Raw genomic sequence first — 20669 nt, 5'->3', positions numbered from 1 at the left:
CTCCCTTGTCATCTCTTTTCATCACTCTCCTCAACCCAGGAAAAGGTGACCGTGAAACAACGATTTGAAATGAGGTCTGCTTTGCACTGCTCCATTGGGAAGAGGCTTTGATCACCAGCTGTGCTGTTAGGGTTTGGCTCTGCCCATGATAACAGTCGGCTCTGAAGTTTTAGATATTTTCAAAAAGAGAATCAAAAGGGCAGCTTGTGGCTTCCTGGAGCGTGTGTATAAATGGATCTCTGCCTGTTCCCAATGCCCTGAGGACCACCCCTCTTCCCAGGGCCAGAGCCGGCAGGGAGGGCACAACACATGCCCTTAGCATTCTGGTGGCTTGAAAGCACGGTGCTTCTCTGGGACCCTCATTAGAGCTGGCTGTCCTCAGCCTACGGAGGAGCAAGCCTGCAAGGGCCTCTGTCAGTCAGCATGTGGCTGTGTGCCTGGAGAGGGGGCAGGAGGGCAGGGCCTCCTCTGAGGAGTCAGCCCCAGCAGCATTATGCAAAGTACTTCTCGGAATTTCCAGCCTGGCCCTGATGAGACTGGAAGATCACCTTGCAAGTGGGCTGACGCCAGCCTGACAGCTGGCCTGGGCTGCTCACAGCACAGCCCATGCTAGCTGATCAAGTGTGTTCCCTGAAGGCAAGTGGCCCAGCCAGGGTGTCAGGGAAGCTGTCCAGGCGGATGGCACAGGCTGCAACATTGGTTCCCCAAGCTCTGCTTGCCCCCTACACCCAAGCCTGCAGTGCTAGCTCTGAAGGGGAAAAGACCAGCTCCCCTTTTCCACTTGAAAGAAAATCTCTGGGCCTCATGATTTTTGGCTGATGTACACCTGGACTCTACATGACAGCCCCTCACAGAAGTGGCCAAATGTTTCATCAAATAAACCAGCTACTGCAAAGTTAAAAAGGGTAATAAAATAGCAAAGCCTACTTGGGGACTTTGTTCAGAAACCCTGTGACTTCTATGGAGTATTAAGAAAATATTGAACTTTCAAATTTTATGATTTCATGTCCTCTAAGACCACAGACCTCTTATCATGTTCTCTTTTTTAAGCATGAATCCTTTTTATAACAGTTAGAAAGTACACGTATAACATTTTTTCTTCCTTAAACTCAGAATAAAGCCTGGGGAAATTTAATATTCCTGGATTCAGCCTGTGACTTTGAGATAAGGATTCTTGGAGAGAAGCCTTTTAACTCAGAACAGAATCTGTTTGCAGCTATTGTTCAATTGACGTAAAGTATCTGGTTACTGGGCATGTTGCATAATGCATGACAGTGTAAACCGACCGTTTTAAGTGCTGACATTGAACTCCTTGGTAACAATGAAGAGTGAAGTAATTTGTTAATTTTTTTAGAAATCCCCTGAAACAATGCTTCTCAAGCCTGAATGATTCAACACTTTAGAGCTGAGATGCCGCTGAGGGTTGTCTGTGTGTGCTCATGCTGATAAGAATTCTGGAAGGAAACAGGAAAAAAACACATGTCATGTCCTCTTTAAGAGCTAGAAAAGCTGTCGGAAGAATTAGATTAAACCTCATGAGAGTCTGTGGGTGTGGAAAGTCACCAGCTACCTAATATTAACATAGCTTGCAACAGAATGCTGTTGCTAGAAATAGGACAGTCGCATCACTACCACTAAGCAATTTGCATTCGGCGGACCAGCCCCTGGATTCCTCCTGGCTCCTGCTGCCCTCTGGGCATTGCATTTCTGGATGCTTTTAGGGCGGCATTGGGACGTGGCTGTCTGCTTTCACCAAGAACTCTACCCAAAAGAGGAAGCAGCGCGGAGAAGGTCTGCTTTGTTTGCAGGAAAGTGGTCAAGCTACAAGCAAATCTCTAGGCATCTAAGGAATTGTGCAGCTTCTAGATTTCATGTGGTTTCTGACAGGGAGGGGCAAATAAGGCTCTTCGTGCTTTCCTCACCATGGATAATATGTTGCCTCAGTCAAGATTCTCTTATTTCAAAAAATATCCCCTCCATGCAATTAGAAAATATTTATCGATGCTGAGAAACCAAAGAGACGAAGAACAGGTACCATTTTGTTTACATTACCTTTAAGGTTAATGGGGGTTGGATTCTGGGTGTTGCCTTTATGTCACTTGGTGATTTATTTTCTGCTAGTGTACCTGTTTGTAGGCACAAGTCGGCACTTGCTTTCAGCTGTTCAGATTTGGCAGAGGAGCAAGCAGGCATGTGGGGGATTTATTTGAACTTGGAACATTTGGATCCTGAGATTAAGCTCAAATTCAGTTAAAAAAAAAAACAAGCCAAAAAAAACCAAAACAGCAACCTCTTGCTTTCCTTTCCTCTGAATAGCTGGACTAAACTATCAGAGTAAAACTGTGTGGATTCCTTGAAAATTTTCTCAGGCATCAAATACAAATTTTTAAACTATTAATATCTCGACAAAGAATAATAGCAGGCCCTAGAAATACACTTGTCTTTTTGTATATATTTATGGCTATGTTAATATCACCAGGATTTGCCAAACAAAAAAACATTGTGTAGACTGTAAGTGTGATAGCCTTAAACAGATCACTAATGAGCTGTGAAGATCTTTCAGAAGTAATTAGTCACTTTTTTTGGTGGAAGTTAGGGGATGGAGCACTGCTGATTTTAGTCTTTTTAGCCAATCAAAAGTTAGAATTTCTAGTAGTAGACTAGCAAGTGGGAGTTTAAATATTAAAAAACCTGCTAAAATGTTTGATCACTTCTTTTTAAAAACCATGCATTCATTTCATTGTTTTGAGATTTATATCATTCTATCCCTTACAATCTATGAAAAAAGCATTTCTAAAAACTGCTTTTCTGAATTGTACCAAATTGTAAGAAGAAGTAGCTGTATCTGATTCACTTAAATCTGGTGGTTCACTTAGGAAAAAGGATGGCAGTGGTAAAGGACAAATGTGTAGCTACATCGAAGACCCAAAGAGTCATAAATTGCGTGTGTATCATGCTTGTAACTAGAACTGCAAAACCTCATGGGAGACAGTAGCAGTGTCCTGTATTTGAACAAGATGCCCTACTTAATAAAACACTTATAAGATGTGAAAGCAAAGGTCAGCAGACAGAAAATCCTCTAATGAGAGGTTTCCCAAAAAGTTGATGCATAATTTGGAAAATGAGAATTAATATTACTGTTTGAGGGGAAACTGCTCTTACTCAGTGCTTTAATGATTTTACAAGTGATGGAAATTCAGACTGTGCTCACTAAGGGAGCTAGGCTGGTCCAGGTTATCTCTTACTTAGGCAAGGTGTCGAGATTACAAGGAGATCTCCTGGTTTCCAAGTCTCAGCGCGTGCTTGCTTTTGAGGTGGAAAGCCAGAGACCCAGGTGCTTGTTCTGGATTGGCCAGGCTGGCTAAGTCCATATCCACAGGCTCCTTCAGGCCTCATGATGGGGGGAGGGGAGGGAGTAACAGGGAGGGAGAAGAGGCTAAAATGATGGGGCTGGAACTGTGGAATATGGATTAAGTGATTTTTTCCCCCTTTTCTCGGTATTATAAATTTTCAGAGATGTGACTATATTGCCTGTACAGTTTATTTTTTTAAGTTTATTTTTTAAGTGTCACAAAATTCATACCAAAGACTATTAGAGTTTAACAGGATCCTCTGACTTGGACTGAATGGGTGGTCCCCTCCCCAGTTGACAACTAATGGACAAAATCAGAAAAATAACATATTCAATTCCTTTCTGAAACCGGTTAACAGCTCTGCAGCATAACGTCTCACAGAATTAGAGAAATGAGGTCAGAGTCAATCATGGCTAACCTTGGGAAGCTTGTTGGAAAGTTAGAAAGGAGGTTAGTAATGCCTATAGTTTTAGGACCTGCACTGGCTGTCTTTAATCCTTACATTCCCATGGGATGGATCCTCATTACAAAGGTACCGGGAAGGCAGACTTTGAGACTGTAAGAGGCCTTGCCCAAGGCCACCCAACCAGAAAGTACTGAAGGCAAATTTGAACTCCCGTCTGCCTGGCTTTAAACTGGACCCATTTTACCACGCTTGATCTCTTAACAATCTAGTGACAGCAACAGAGCTTATACTGCCCTGCTATGGCTTCATCAACTTAAATCTCTTCTTCCACGTGTCCCACAGATGAGGGATCAGAAAGTACAGGATGACTAATTAATAGACAAGAACTTGGGATGATCTGGTGCCTTGCTCTCTCTTGAATAGAAAACTTCTTTCTGAACAAGAAATAAGATCTAAGACCTGACCTGGCATGTCTTGCCTATTTAATGGTAAATCTGCTCAGAAGGAGGAGAGTGGTCTTGGGGGCCAGAGAGCACGTACAATAGCTATATATAAAGATATATTTTTGGAATTAGACCTTTGAACTAGTATAATGTCATCTTCCAACAAAATTAATACACATAATTTTTTTTACTATCTCTCCATATTCTTGTTATCTGAAAATGCAATCATGTCACCATTGATGTCCTTGTATATAAATATGGATACAAATGTTGACCTAGCTAGGACTGAATACTGCACTAACAGGGCTCTGCTTTGTCATCTTGTTTTGTGAAATTCCTTTGATGATTAAGCAAGTTTTTTGTGTGTATATTGTGTGTGGCGCATTTTTATAGGTGATGAAGATGTAAAAATGGATCAGGTGTAGTGTAACCCCTCTGTGATGCTTACAGTCTTAATTAGTAGAAAGAGCTGTACTCAAGTGTTTATAATATGAGGCAAAAACCATGCACTGCAGTCGTAGCAGGTATTTCTGGCTCAAGACCTGCCCTGATAGTTTAAAATGAGGAGAGTGGTCTTTGGGGGTCAGGGGTTATGTTTAGTAGCTATACTTTAATTAAGGATTAGAACCAGATTTTGTTTTGGAGGCTGTTCTAAAGTTTCCCTTCAATGGCTTAAGAAGAGTTTTCCAGTTCAAACAGGATCACTGAAGTTTTATTTCTTGCTTTGTTTCTTAGTGAATGCTAACCTCAGTGCTGGGTTGTTAAATACGTATTTGGATTTAATTTGAACCTTAGAAACTTAGTTCTTCATTTTGGCTCTTATACCTGCTCTGAATAAAAATTTAAAAGTTAAGGACTCCCCTCACACACCCCCAAAAAGCTATGTTGAGATTTGGAATATTGCATAGGGTGTTGGGTTGCTGTTGCAGGCTTTCCTCTTTAGGTAAAATGATAGAAATTTTACTACAGCTTGGTTAAAGAAATGTTGAGTTTTCAGCTCCTTAAAGTAAGTGTGTTGGTTATATCTTGAGAGTATACTGAAGTTATCCATTTTTAAAAGCCTCTAAAAAAAGTCATGAAATGCTCAAATGACATCTCAGGGGAAAACTAAAGGCCTTTGCCCTATGTGCTTGGGTAGAGAAAAAGCTTTATTTCTTTAGAAGCAGAAGGAAAAAGATGATCCTTGTATAATTTAAGATAGAAGAGATTCTACCCCATTTCTGTGGAGGAATTTGCGTGTTATATATAGGTAACACTGACAGTTAAATTGCTGTGGTAACACGAAGCTGAACCTTAATATTTGTGACCATTAAATATGATACAAAAGTTGAACTATTTTATCATGGTAAATGCAACGGTCTACTCTATCTGAAGGGAGAAATTAAAAAAACAAAAAAGCTATTTTTTCACCAAAAAAGGTCTCCAACAGCTTTCTTCATGCCTGAGTCTGTTCGGGCTGCTGTAACAAAATATCATAGACTGGGTGGCTTATAAACAACAGAAATTTATCTCTCACAGTTCTGGGGGCTGAAAGCCCAAGACCAAGGTGCCGGCAGATTTGATGCCTGGTGAGACCCACTTCCTGGTTTCAGATGCTGACTTCTAGGCTGTGTCCTCACATGGCAGAAGGGGAGGAGGGAGCTCTCCGGCTTCTCATTTACAAGGTCACTAATGCCACTCATGAGGGCTCTGTCCTCATGACCTGTCACCTACCAAAGGCCCCTCTCCTAATACCATCACACCGGGGATTAGGATATCAACATACGAACCTGGGGGACACAAACATTCAGTCTGCAGCACTCCATAGCCTGTAAATGCCCAAGGATTGTAACTGGTGGCTTTCATGAAGATGAATGGCTTTCTGGTCACAGCACCCACTCTTCATACTCATCCCCTCTCCCAAACCTCTTCTCTATCTGAGAAAGGGTTCAGATAGAACCCTTTTGCACCACCATCCATCCTGTAACTCGGGCAGAGAACTCGAGTCATCTTTGGCACTTTCTGCTCCCTCGGTCAATATCTAATTTATCAGCAAATCCTTTCAATTTTATCCCGAAATATGCCTCCAATCATTCAGTCTACTTCTCCCTCTTGCCACCCTAGCCCAATAGGCCATCTCCCTTCTTGTCCCAAGTACTGTGATAGCCTTCTCGTTGGTCTCTCTCCAGCCACTGCTGTCCTGTCTAATGGGTTCTTCACACTGCAGCCGGCGGGGCAGGGGGGTCTTCTAGAGACAAACCTGACCATGAAACTCCCCAGACCCAGGCTTCTGATCTTTCACTGGCTTCTACTTGTTTTTAGGATAAAGACAGAGTTCCCCATCACAAAGCGCTGTGCAGTGTGCAGTCCGGCCCGATGTGCTCTCCTGCTGCACACTTGCCTGGCCTCCCTCTGCTCTCTGCGCCCCAAATACAATACCCTTCTCCTCTCCCTGCTTCCCTGCCGCATCCTGGTCAGGGCCTTTGTCCCACTGCCCCCTCACTATCCTCCCCTAGTTAATACCTACTCTTCCTTCTGATCTTAATTCAGTATGAGGTCACTGAGGGCAGCCTTTTCTGACTTTCCCACCTTGGTCCTCTCTCTCAATGGTACTTTGGAGGCACCTTATGCCTCTCTGTTGCTGTACTTATCCCAGTAGCAATTGTGCACCTATTTGTGGGACTATTTGATTCCCAGAATGTCCTGGAGGATAAGCAAAGTACCTGTTGGATGGAAGGCACTGAGAACAAGTTTGTGGAGTTAGCTCTCAGGGGCCGGGTGCTGTAGGTGGCAGTGGCGAGGGGACTAGGGGGTAATGAATGTTATTCTGAGACAGAGGTGTTTGAAGGAATCCTGAATGTTAGGCTCTGTGAGGAAGAAATTTAAGGGGTGATTTTTTTGTGTATGCATTTGTTTTTTGTGTGTTTCACAAGACACACAGGGCTAATTTGTAGAGAAAAATGGAGGTGCATTTGGGAGGTTCCAGAGGAAATAACCATAACTAGTGGGCAGAACTGCAGGGGGAGGTTGTGATACAGTAATAAGGATGGACTTTCTAAAAAGGAGAGGTAAAGAGATGGGCCACCTTTTGCAGAGGGCGGGGTATGTGACCCTCCTCAGGGGATGTTGTAGTGACAGTTTCTGCGTCATGAAAGAGAAGACTGGATGACTCACAAGACCCCTTTCAGCCCCAAGATTCTGGTGCAGTGAGCAATAGAAAGATGGGCGATTCAGTCACCTTAGGAAAAAGAGCGGGCACAGTTGCAGCAGCAAGAGTTCACTTGTTTTATTCAGTTACTGGTAAATACTCCACAATCTGAGCATGTTGCTCTGGAATCTAAGGCCAAAGAAGACAGAATCAAACGTCTTTGGAGATTCAGGTAGCATATGTAATCCTCCATCAAGGAAGGGAAATACAGCTGCATCCAGAAAACACCTCAGGTGAAAAGCTTATGCACCAATGACTAGCTTTTCTGCTCCTGATCCACCACTGAACTACCTGTACCCATAGTTTTATAGGTTTTATAACCCTCTCCAGTATAAAGGTAAATAACTAAGTATACTTATGCAGTCATTGATGAACAGGTACACGGAGAAATTTCAGGTTATTTTGTGGCATTTTAATCGCTTTTTTCCCCTTAATATCAAAAACCTCTTTTACTTTCTTTTTTCCTGCATTTAGTGCTGACAACTAGTTGCTTATTACGGTCCCTTTTGAAGGTATTCCCCCGTTCTTGTCCATATTGTCACAGCTGTGAACTGTTAGACACTCCTGGGAGACACCTGGACCCTGAGTTAACTTCTGAGCTACCTCTAATCTTGTTATCTGCTTCTAAACTTTCCTAATCTACTGTGCTCAGATGTCTTTGAAACACAGGATGAATTGGATGAACACCAAAACCTTTGTCTCTGAAATAATTAACTACATTAACTCAAATGTAAAACCCTTTTTTGTGAACCATGGTGTAGCTTTTTATGCAGATTTCTAAATTTGCTATCCTATCCTATTTCTTACACAGTTTGTCTGTAACATTTTATTTGCTAACTTTTGTTCAGAATGGAAGATGACATATTTTCTCACCTTGTACAAATAGTTCCACGTCTTAACAGAAAAAGGAATGAACTTCCCACATATGTTGTGCTGCTCAAAATTTGCTGTGAAGAGAGCAGGAAAGATGCTGGAATTATCTCTTTCCTATTCATCCTAAAGGCAGCATATTAGTAAGGTTATTTCAAGTAATACAACTTGGATTATACATTCAAGAATAAGGAATTTAAAATTTTTACTAAATGTCTTGTATGTGCCAGGCACTTGGCAATGTCCTTTATATACATTGTCATTTAATCTTCATAATAACCTTACAAAATTGGTGGTATTATCTCCACTTCATGGATGAGAAAACTGAAGTCTCAAGATGTAAGGTAACTTGGTACATAGCTTATACGTGATGGCAGTAAGATTTTAGCTCCAGGTTTGCCTGTCTGACTCTACAGCCTGATTCATTGCCTCATACTGAGATATCTCCCATAGGTAGGGTCCCTTTCTCCCCTTCTTTCCCTTGCCTCCTCCCTTCTTTTCCTCCCTTTTTCCTTGGTGTGTTCTCATTAATTAAGGATAAAGGGGTTTTAAAAATAAAACCACCATAACTACTGTGCAGGAAAGACACCTTAAATCCTTTTAGGTGGAGATCCACGTTTTTGAAAGGTTTGAAGGTTATTCAATTTGGGGAAACTTCTTTTAAGAAAAAGAATGCAAAATTATAAATATTAAATTGGATACAAAGTGAAGACTTAGAATGAAATCACAATAAATTACAAATTTGGGTGACAAATACAATAAATATCACAAAATCTAAAAAAAAAATAAGCATTTTTACTAATTCACGGATGCATCCTAAGGTGTCTTGTTCCTACATTTTTGGACTTCAGAGTCTTTAATCACCACTTTATGTGAAAATGACTTTCTAATATTTTCTAAAGCGATAATTGAAAGATAATTCAGATACTCCTAGCATAGTTAATTTATACTGGGTTTTTATTAGCATCTAGAAAATTTCTATAGACTAGCTTCTGGCTGTTTCTCCTTTACCAGCCATACACTTCAGGTGCTGGGCACCACTGGACACATTTATATAAAGATTTCAGGCCTTGTGATTTAGTACAGTAGGTAGTGGGAATATTCCTGGATGTCCTTTCTCTACGAGGACAGCTAGCATTGACCTAACCATACACAGACATGACTACAAATCACCTTTATATATCACTAAATACAAATAAAATCTAAATGTATCCCCATCTCAACTTCCTTTAAGCCAGATCCAGAATTTTGCCCTTGGCTGTTCCAGTGCTACATAATAGGAGAAGTGTGAAGGGGGAAAAGTCAGCAAAAAAGAGTACTCTATAATCAACTGCAGTTAAAATATCTTTTGCAAATTTTACCAAACCATGAGACCATTGCTAGGGTCTCTTTTAGGACCTTAAAAGGGGCATCTGCAAGTGAGGGGCCCTGAAACTTAATTTTCCTTGGTTTCCAAGAAAATCCAGCTCTGGAAGAATGGTATAACAAACAAACAACAAACAAACAGAAAAGTGTTTTGCTACAATATGCAAGAGTCCATGCCATAGGGTGGCTTCCAAAGTAATGAATGAGATCCTGTTCTGAGCAGCTTGAGCTCCCAAACCCATTGAATGAAGCAGAGGATATTCTTTCAGTGTATTTTGTTCTATAGTAAATAGTACCATGGAGATGAAGATGTTCTGGTACTGCTAAAACTCAAAGGTCCGCCACCCCCATTCCCATTTATATTTACAAAAGACATTATTTGTAATGGGATTATTTGCAAATACAATAGATCTCAAAACTCCTATATTGGTCTAATTAATATTAAATACACCATTTACTATCCTTCCAAGCAGGCCAGTTAACACACAGAGAGAAAGAGCATGTTAATGCTGTTAAAGACTACACAGTAGAAAAATTATAGCAGCACTAAAGACTTTAAGATTTCATTGAGATGTAATCAAGCTTTTGTAAACTCATCTGTTATTAGCAATTATAACATAGTTACTATAACTTGTCTCTGGATAAAATCACCTTTATATTGGATTTCTTTACTGAATTGTTCTCACTGGTAATGTATTTGAATACCCAGATTTCTTGTGTACATTTTCCTTTTAGTGGAAACTCGTGATTCATCTTACTCGTCTTCCTTTGTTCTATGAGTAACTGTCCTTATAATTGTGTCCTGTACCGTTTACCCTACTATAATATTTACCACTAAACTGGACTATGGCCTATATGTACATCTCAAAATAAGTAAAGCATATTATAGAAGTATTTTGGTCTTATATAATGAGTGCGTAATCAAATTGTTTAAAGTGATTGATTAGTGTAAAATCCTATTTCACTAATGTTGAAATACTACCCTCTGCCCGACATATAATTTTTGTATAACGCACTTAAAATTTTTTTTATACCCTCTGAAACGTTACACAGCTTGTTGTTTTGTTTTTGAGGGATGAAACTGTTTCTCTGAGGAATACACTGTTTCAAGAGAATGGCAGTTTTTATTTATGAAGCTTCCCCCCCCCCCCCCTTCTTTCATCTAACTGGTGCTGCTAAAGCCTGATACACCTGGTCAAAGAAGCATTGTTCCAAAGGTCCTGAGCTGATATAGGAAAACAAAGGCTGACTTCATAGCTGGGAACATAACCATAGCTCCACTGCCACTGCACTGCACTTTTGTTCTCTTCTCTTCCAGCATGGCTATGTGGATGTGATGCTCAGAGTCACTTAAGAGGGGAGAAGTATGATCTCTTTATGGTCTTAATGCCCTTTCCCTGGGTCTTTTAAAATAACTGGTCTTAAGCCAACAGGTGACTACTCAAAGTTCAAAGCCCTTTATGATTTAAGAACGCTGGGAGCTTTAAAATTCTGATATACGTTCTCAGTCATTCTTCAGAATTGAGGACTATTAGCACAATCAAAATATTTTTACATGAAAGTTTTATGTTTCTTGTAGATCAGCGCTTAAACTTTAGCACCTGAAGTACGAAACTACAGAATGCAGGGCCCTACCCGCAGAGTTGCTAATTCAGTAGGTTTGAGGTGGAGCCCCAAATCTGCATTTCTAAAAAGTACCAAGGTGGCAGGGATCATAGTTTGAGAACTACTGATGAAGATCATTTGATGATGCATATTTTCAAAATCAAAGCTGACAGGGTTTGCTGTACCTTCTCAAGAATAGCGCATGTGCCCTTTAGAAGATGGAGAGTCGTTGCTAAAGCCAGGGGGATAGTGATGATGACTTACAGCTTCACAGGTCCTTATCGACCATTTCCTGCCCACAGCTGCCCCAGCCCTAGTAGCATGACACAATGCTTAGTAATGCAAGAAATCATTAAAGTGTCTTTGCTATAAGAATATAACTGAAAATGTTCTTATTTTTTTAGTTCTTTTGTAGCTGTTTACTGATTAAACTGATGCAGCAACTGACAATTTTAATTGTTGATTTAAATTATGGAATATAAAAAAGGTATAATAGTTGTTATGTCCTCCCTACTATCTAAAGCCATTATGAGGTCTTAACATTAAGACCTTAGTCGTCTTGTCTAAGAATTAAGAGTAGATGCCGTGGTCCCTAAGGAAATAAGTCAAGACTGTGCTGGGAATTACAGTTTTTGACTTTGTCAGGCATTGATATGCATGCTATCAAAATCCAAAGCACAAGCTCGGCTGAAATTTCCTACTTGCATAGAAGCAGCCACCTCAACATTGTTAACTTTTAATTTCAAATGGTTACCTGAGTTCAAAATCCAAGTCTGAAATTTCATCTGTTCTGGGCAGTGCTCAGTATTTAACACTTCTTGCAATGATTAGTACTTATTCCCGTTCAGATCGAGTTGTCCTAGCTAACCCCTTTGGAGATGTGAGTTCATTTTTAAACCTTTGAAAATCCCTTAATTTTTCTTTGCTTTATAGGAAAGTAGCAGCTCATATTTTAGTTTGATCATAGAAAGCAAGAAGCAAAGTTGGGATTATGTTTATTCATTCAACAACAGATTTTTTTTATGATGACCATTTTCCAGATTACACATTTATTCAATAGGTCTTATATATTTACTATAGACAAAATATTTTGGGACCAGAGATGAATTATGCCAATTTGGAAACTGGACAGAATAGCTTTTAAATGGGTTCATTTTTATCTCAAATCTTGGGGTATATGTAATATGGAATATTCTATGTCTATTTTCCATGGAAATAATGAAGTACAGAGTTGGCTCTTGGACATGAACTCACACTCACTTTTCCTCCTTCCCTTTCTTACCCTCGCTCACCTGAACCCCTGACCTGCCCACATCTCCAACCCAGAAGATTGGTAGTACTACATACCAAAGATCCCAAATATCACTGCATGCTCAGAACCCTTGAACGGGGAAACTGAGTCATACTTGGAATAAACTTCTTTAAAAATAAAAAGAATATACTTTAAATTTCCTAGTTTCTTCTGCTCATTTTTGAGCCCATCTGATTTTTATTCTTGCTTACAGTTTTTACTCTTCCACTACTGCTAAGACATAGAACCAAGAAGATGTATAGCAATTCTGGCAGGTGGTTGTTATGACACTCATTTCATAGGACACTTCTTGCAATAAGACTGTATTTCCCCAGACTTGACCCGTAGCAGGTCCCTTATCTTATAAGAAGAAAAATACTTTTGTTCTGTTGGAGTAGGTTGACTTACAAAATGAAGAATTGTCTTTATATGCTTTTAGAATATTCTACTTAAAATAGTCCACTTAAAATATGACAACTTTTTTTAGAATATTCCACTTAAAATATGACTTTTTTTCTTCTAGCAGCTATGTAAAATTCCTTAATTATTAACCTTTGGTACTTAAAACAATGTTAAAAGAGTCTTTAAGACATTGAGGAAAGATTTAAAATAACCTTTTCTAAGTTAATTTTTAAATCCTAAAGGCCACATATATCTTTATCATCCAGGTTTCTAAAAATGCCAGCTATCAAATTTGATATTAAAACAGGATGCCTCACAACTTTTGTGTAATAAGGCACAGTATAAATAAAATTAGAACATCACGTCTGTCCTTCCTTAATCTTCCCTATTTGTAATATTTCCCTAAGCAGAGATGCCTGACAAATTTCCCCTCTATTGCTCACGTGTGTCCACTTTTCGCATCAGATATATTTAATTTTGCAGGTTAAATATTCAGAACAAAATGGGAGTAAAGATTTTTAGAGCATTGATTTCTAAAGAATTAAGAGGAAACTTGAACATAATACATTTCGTTGCCATCAATCTCATTCTACCTCGTAATAGTCCATGCTTTTGCTTATTTCTCCGTATGATAATCTTACACTTTTATAGCACTTATAATTCACAACCTGTCTTCATTTTATCAGGTCCTCACAACGATCTTTTGAGGGAGAAAGGGTAGTTGTTATGCCCAGATCTATATATATTCTCATAATATATGTGTATGTATATATGTGAATGTGTGTACACACATATGTTTGTATGTGTATGTAATGCAGTGTACCTATATTTTAGTCCTCTTTCCCTGAGATGAGGAAGTGGAGATTGCTACACAAAAGTTTCATGGTGGGTCAGCTGGTCAGAGAAGGAAATGCTGGGAGAAGGAAGATTTCCGAAGCTTGTGGCCCAAGCATTCCTCACTGCTCTGGCTTGAATATTGTTAATAAATGCTGCCTTTCATATACATAGGAAGTCAAAGTTGGTGCTACTGATATTGGCTAGCTTGGTGGAGGAGCTAGCTTGGTACAGGCATAGAACAGAAGACCACTCTGCAGAGATATGTTGATGAAGCTTAAGGTTCAGCTAAGTGGTTGAAAGCTATCCTTTACGGGTTTTGCTGCTCCAGTGCCTTGGAATTTGTGAGATGACGCATGAAGTATGTAACAATTCTTCTTAACAAAGCTGGTGTTGTCCAGTTTCTTTTTTGGCTTGGCAATAGGAATAATGACTTTCACAATTTAGGCAACCAAAGAGTAAAATTCTAGTGTAAGTTACTTTAGATATAAGCAATGGAATGATAAATCTTGGGGGGTGGGTAATTAGGAATTCAGTGTCAATGCAGGAGTATTGCAGTTCACAACAGATAATTCTGAAAAGTTGCCAGAGATAAAATGTTTGAGCTCATTAAAGCAATCCAATAGAAAATTACCCTCTATTTTGTAAGATCATATGTTAATAACAAATAACGTCTATATCTATACATTTCCTACTTTAGATGCTTTCTTGTGTTTTTAATGTGATGCTGTGGTGGTGTCAAGGTCCAGTAAGTATAGTAATAATCATTACAAACTGATTACAACACTGAGCAAGAGATAGCACATTCACTGTTGTACCAATCATAGCCTTATGTGTGTCACCACTAAGTAGACAAAAATCATTAAGCATGAAAGCCAAAGGTGGTCATATACATAGTAACTCCGAGACTTGAAATGTTTCATCTTGATTTTTATGGTTTCACTTCTGAAATTTAAAAGTGACCTTGCCGAATAAAATCTCAATGTTTCTTCAATCAAGAAACCTGCCCAGGATTTTTGATCCTAGACTAGTTCCACTTAACCTGGGCCAAAGAGAACAGGTAACCCGGTCCGTTTGTTATCCTGTCCCCTGAGTTCTTTGCAGGATGCGCTGGAACTCAGCAGGTGTAGACCTGCCCTCTAGTGGATCTGGGTGCGCGACGACTTAGGTTCAACGACTGCTGTGTCTGGCTTGACAAGGATTATTAAACTCAATCGTCCATCAAAAGTGACCTGTTGGGGGTCTGGATTAGGTGCTGAGCAAGTGAAAAGTTCAAGTGGCAAAAGAGAACCTGCGGCTGAAGGTAATGCCCGTTCTTCAGCTTCCATCTGGGGACACGAGGCTTTCAATTGTTCCAGCCTCTCGGGTTGCACACTTGAACGGATGCGAAGCCCTCCCCTGAGCTCTCGGAGCTCTTGGCTCTCTTTGCACGCGGGCGCTGAGGCAAACCCCCATCGTGATGGAACTTTGGGAAGTGGCCCCGCGGGGCCCCGCCCCGCGGTCAGCGCAGAGCAGCCGTGACTGGCTTGCAAGTGAAGCCGCGGGGTCCCCGCGTCGCCTGCCCAGATTGTGACGGCCGCCCAGCGGGAGCGGCTTCCCACCGCATCGTCGGGGCGCTCAGACACCTCGGGGGCCCAGAACATGGCTGCGCCTGCCCGCTCGGTCCGGGCCAGCGGCTGCTTCCTGAGGGCGCGCGGCCGGCGCGGGGGAGCTGGCAGCTCTCCCACGCTTGCGCCCGGCGGGTGGGTAGAAACGCCGGTCACGTCTCCGGGGTGGCCAAGGGGCCGCCGTAAGGCAGGTGGGGCCGGGGCCAGCGCCCCCAGCCAGAGCACCTCGGGGCGGGTGGTCAGGTTCCGCTCATTTCCGCCGTCCGTGCCCGGGCGTGCATGTGCGCCTGCGCGCGCGCCCCTTGCGGCGGAAGTGGTGGCGACAAAGCTCGGTCCGCCTGGGCCCGGGAGTGCGGGGCGGGCCCGGGAGTGCGGGGCGGGCCCGGGAGTGCGGGGCGGGCCCGGGGTGCGGGGCGCGCCGGGGCGGCGGGCGGTGGGGAGGGCGGAGCCCAGGAGGCGGAGGCGGGAGCAGACCAGCACAGCCGCACCGAGCCGCCCGAGACCAGTCCCCTCACCTGCTGCCCTTCCCGCCCCGCCCGCCCTGCCCGCCCTCCCGGTTGCCGCCCCCACGCCGGGAGAGGCGCCCGTCTGGTGCCGCCGCTCGACGAGCCGCTCCCGCGAGCCCGCGGGTGAGTCCCCCGCAGCCCAGAAAATGGGTCTGGGGCTTTGGGGGGCGCCCGGATTACCTCTTGTCCCCCGTTTCTAGAAACTTCCAGGTCTTGGGGGCGTCCGGGATACCCGGCTGGGGGCGTCTCCGGGGCGCTGCCCCGCCCCACCGACGTGAGTCGGGGGATGCGGGCAGCCAGGGGGGCGGGCGCGGGGCCTGGGGGGCGGTGGGCGGCGGTCCTTCCCCGCACCCGTCAGCGCCGCTTCTCCGGTTTCTTTTGCAGATGCTGCTGCTAGGGGTGGTGGGCGCAGCCGCGGGTCGTGTGGCCGGGAGCGGGGGTGACGGCCTGGGATTCCGGGGGCCTCTCTTCTTGCCCTCCTCTCCTCTCTCTTCCCAGTGTGGCCGTGGCTGACACTAAAGACTTTGTAGCCATCAACCCAAGTGCAGTTTCGATGGAAGATGAAGGTAAAGGCCCCCGGCAGGCGGGTTGCAGCGCGGAGTTGAGGGTGTGGTGGTTGGCTTTTAAGTTGTCTGTCTTTCGCCACCTTTTTAATTCTCTGATTTTATTTTTTCCTTTGTGAAGTGTCCAAGGAATTGCTTTCCTAGGATATCTAGCTTTTATTTTGGTAACATAGGGCGTTTCGGAAATTAAGGTTCCGTAGGGTGACTGAGCTTGATTCTGCTTTCCCGAGGAACCTGCTTCGTTAGCTCGGGATGGAAGGGAAGTTTTCATTTCAGATGGCATCTCTGCGTGTTTCCATAGTCTCTGAGAGAGGAATCACTCCAGGGGAAGCGGAGATGGGGAGGGAAGGCTCTGCATTGCATCCCTGTATATTTGCATATCAAGCCTTGATTTGGTGTAACTGGATTCGTTTATAAGAAAGAAAACGATTTTTTATTAAATGCAGCTTTGGGGAAAAAAAATTCGTTGTTTTTCAGTTCACAAAAATCAATTCTGATTTTAACGAAATATTATGAGGTGATTTCCTTTCTTAAAGTTCCTCCTCATTTCAAAACATGCTTTGGGAGGTTGACAGTGGAACCTGTTTGTCCACTGTATGCTGCACGTGCACTGGATTATCATTCACATGTTACTTGATTCCTTTGGCCTTATCAAAAATTTAATGCTTTTCATACACTGATTATTTTTTAAAAGCATTGAACAACTCTGAATCAATGTTGTTGTTTTTCCCCTCCTGAAACAAGCACACTTATTCTTTGGACTGACTTCTGACTTGTGTGTGATAATCTTTTTTCATTTATTCTTTTTTTTTTTTTTTGAGTGGGGCTGTAAGTTGCTATGAAAGATATTTACAAATTACATTTTGTTTTCATGAATCTTTGGTTTTTAAAATCTATATCTGGTACAAAGGAGCTGCAGTTGGGCTTGCTGGCTGCTTTCTAATTTGTTTTTCTGTTGTTGAAAATGTAAGCTTGATTGTCCTAAGTAGGACTAGTTATTTTAAACTAGACTTTTCTTATATGCGATAATCTGTTTTGCTATCTGAGACCCCTGGGATATGAGGGAAATATGATGAGAGGCATGATTATCTTGCTTAATTTTACTCTGGATGGATAATTTGTGGAAGACATTTTCTGAAATACTCATGTATATAACTGCAGCGGACTTTTACTGTCTAACTGGATCTTTACAAACAGCATTCGAAAGCAATGATTTTTGTCTGGTGGTATGGAAAATCAGTTTTCTGAGGTTTTTTATACTTTGTCTTTTAGTTTATAGATTTAAGGAAGGCAGATCCTTTCTGTAAAAGAGACAAAGGATATTAAATGCCTTCATATACCTGTTTCTTGGTAGTTGAATCTTAAATAACATGTTAAACTTGAGCTTCGGATTTTAGAATGTTACCAGATTTAAGAGTGTAGCCTAAAGTCAGTGGATTGTTAGATGTTGCTTTTCTGTTTCTTGATCTTTTAGGAAAAGGAGCATGACTAATAAAGCTGACTGTCATTGTCTGTTCAGGTGGGAGGGAGTGGTTGTGAGATGGGAGCATGGTGCACGCTTATGTCTGAGTCTCTGTACTCTATGGCCAAATAATGATTTGGCCTCATAGTAAAAGATTATACAATTCTTAAAAACGAGTGGAGGTTTTCTGCCTCATAATGATCGAGGCCATTTTTGTCAGTTTCTCATTACCATAACACTTCTTTTTCTTTTCTTAAACATTTTTAAGAACTTGTATATAGCCTAGAAATTTTCAAAACCAATTGGCCATTTTGAAATACATAGATTACTGTCGCTTTCCTTTTTACAGTTAGTATTCTCTTTTATATGAGATATAGTAACATCTTAGGGGTGTGAAACAAAAACAGACTGGAATTACACCTTAACCACTAAAAGTTGTGTGATTTTAAGCAAATTAACCTTTCTAAGCCTCTGTTTCCTCATCTATAAATCGGGATTGATAATACTTAGCTTACATAGTTAGGAGGGTTAAATGAGAAACTGTATAAATTCTCTTGGGAGAGAAGATGGCTAGCATTTAAGAGCATGAACTGTGGAACCAGGCAACTTGATTTGAATGCTGGATCCCCACTTACCATCATTTGGCCTTGGGCACATTAGTAAAGCGTTTTGTGCTTCAGTTTCTTTATCTGTGAAATAAAGATACTGGTAGAACCCACCTTATTAGTAGCATTTAGGTTGTTAGCATTTAGAATAGTATCTGGCATATATAGTAGTGCTCAATAAATGTTAATTGTAAATAGCCTAGCCCAGTGTTTGCATACTAATATGCCACCTGCCATTAATGTTGTTATGACATTGAATGTTTTTTGTGGTTAATAAATTTATTTATTTATTTATTTAGGGCTGCATTGGGTCTTTGTTGCTGCGCGGGCTTTTCTCTAGTTGCAGTGAGTGGGGGCTGCTCTTCGTTGCGGTGCGTGGGCTTTCTAGTTGCAGTGAGTGGGGGCTGCTCTTCGTTGCGGTGCGTGGGCTTTTCGTTGCGGTGGCTTCTCTTGTTGCGGAGCACGGGCTCTAGGCGCACGGGCTTCAGTAGCTGTGGCTTGCGGGCTCTAGAGCGCAGGCTCACTAGTTGTGGTGCATGGGCTTAGTTGCTCCGTGGCATGTGGGATCTTCCCGGACCAGGGCTTGAAGCCATGTCTCCTGCATTGGGAGGTAGATTCTTAACCACTGCGCCACCAGGGAAGCCCATGACATTGAATGTTGAAAGGGGGTACAGTAGTGGCCAAAATGCTCTGTGTGAAGTTTTCATTATTAGTTAGGGAGTGGGTGGAGTTAAGTACAGAATTTTCTGTAGTGTAAGGCTTTAAGCCCATAGAGAAGTTGGGGCTCTACCAACAAACCAGAGGACAGTGTAGAAAGAGACAGGCTTGGATTTGAATCTGAATAGGTAATTTTTTTCCTCTCCTAAATATCTCATGAGTTACTATGTTTCTAAGCTTTTTTAGCTGCTGAGTTTTCCCATCTGGAAATGGGATAGTGGCCTCTTTTGGAGGGTGGGTGTGAGGAAAGAATGAAGCCTGGTATGTAAAGTGCTGAGAAGGATGGTTGATGCACAGTTAGCCTGCTGAGTGACTGAGTGATTGTTGCTGTTCCCCAGAAACAGAGACTCCTCCAGTAGGTGTGTAGGTAAGTTCCGCCTACCTCTAGGTGTGCATAGGATGGAATTGCTAGTGGCCCTGGGAGTGGGAGCCTGGAGGTCCTTAGGGAGTGTGCCGTGTCTACAACTTTGTCCATGTGGCTCCTTTCAGCCACGGTGCTTATTTCTTTTGGTGCTTCAGTTTCAGTTCTTCTGGACCTTTCTCCCATGGCCCATTTAAACTTTCTCGGCAAACCTTGATCAATTTTTAGCCTTAGCCTCCAGGATGCATCATGAATACTTAGAGTCAGTCACTAGAAGTATCTGAAGTATTAGTTTCCTGGAATTTCAGGGACTGGTTCTAGACTTCCATTCATGGGTTACGATTTTATCCACATCCTTTGGAACTCCTTTTTGCATGTTTATCACAGATCTAAACAGATACCATTTAGGAATTGGAGATGCACAAGTAAATGGCTCTTTTTCTGATTTTTAAAAAATTAATCATTTGTATGTTTAAAGGGATGGCTTATTAGAAAAGATATTTCTAGCTGGAGAAATTTGCAAATAATTTCTCCTTCCCAGTAATGGATTATTTTCTTTGGAATAAATTTGGTCTGTTTCATAGAAAAACCACTATAAATTTAATGTACATGAAACTATTTAACACAGCCTTAAATATAGAAATATAATAATCTTCAAGATTTTAGGACATGCTTAATTTAAGGTTAGAAGCATGGCTAATCCATCTAGAATAAATTCCCCTGATCTTTTTGGATAGCATTTGAAAATGATAGTATGTTTCTTTACACTTTACTTTTTAAAATAGTTTATTATTCAAGTTCAAATTGTTAGTCACTAGAAATATGTTAAGAAAAGATTATGTTAGGATAGTTGGAGAAACTGTAAGGAAAAAAGGATGGGAAACCATATTAATTGTATTTCTTTAACTAAGAATAAGAAACCCGGTTATAAAAATATTTTATATCTTTAGGTGTGGAAAATATTTATAATGTTTGCAGTTTTGTTGATAAAATAATATTCTTAATCAGTATTTCTGGAAAAGAGTTGAAACTAAAAGATTATGTGATAGCATTTGATAAACTGTAGTAATTTAACCCAGAGGAAGGATGCTG

At 41.6% G+C, this 20669-nt stretch overlaps 1 protein-coding gene across 7 annotated transcripts in view; it reads left to right on the top strand.

Moving 5' to 3' along the window:
* The first annotated feature begins 1748 nt into the window (after positions 1 to 1748).
* ATP2C1 (ATPase secretory pathway Ca2+ transporting 1) overlaps positions 1749 to 20669 on the top strand; it is a 116444-nt gene continuing 97523 nt past the window's right edge. Inside the window, exons 1-3 of one of the 7 annotated variants that reach the window (XM_059920342.1) lie at positions 15976 to 15992; positions 16070 to 16143; positions 16254 to 16435. In XM_059920342.1, the coding sequence (XP_059776325.1) occupies positions 16430 to 16435 (6 nt within the window). In that variant the 5' untranslated portion in view covers positions 15976 to 15992; positions 16070 to 16143; positions 16254 to 16429. Of the gene's footprint in view, positions 2032 to 15344; positions 15499 to 15754; positions 15993 to 16069; positions 16144 to 16253; positions 16436 to 20669 lie in introns of those variants that run through there. The other 6 variants (XM_059920344.1, XM_059920343.1, XM_059920341.1 and 3 more) reach the window with 6 other exon arrangements.

This window comes from Balaenoptera ricei, chromosome 4 (genome assembly GCF_028023285.1).
Source record: "Balaenoptera ricei isolate mBalRic1 chromosome 4, mBalRic1.hap2, whole genome shotgun sequence".
NCBI lineage: Eukaryota > Metazoa > Chordata > Mammalia > Artiodactyla > Balaenopteridae > Balaenoptera > Balaenoptera ricei.
This window is presented reverse-complemented; position numbering and strand designations above follow the sequence as displayed.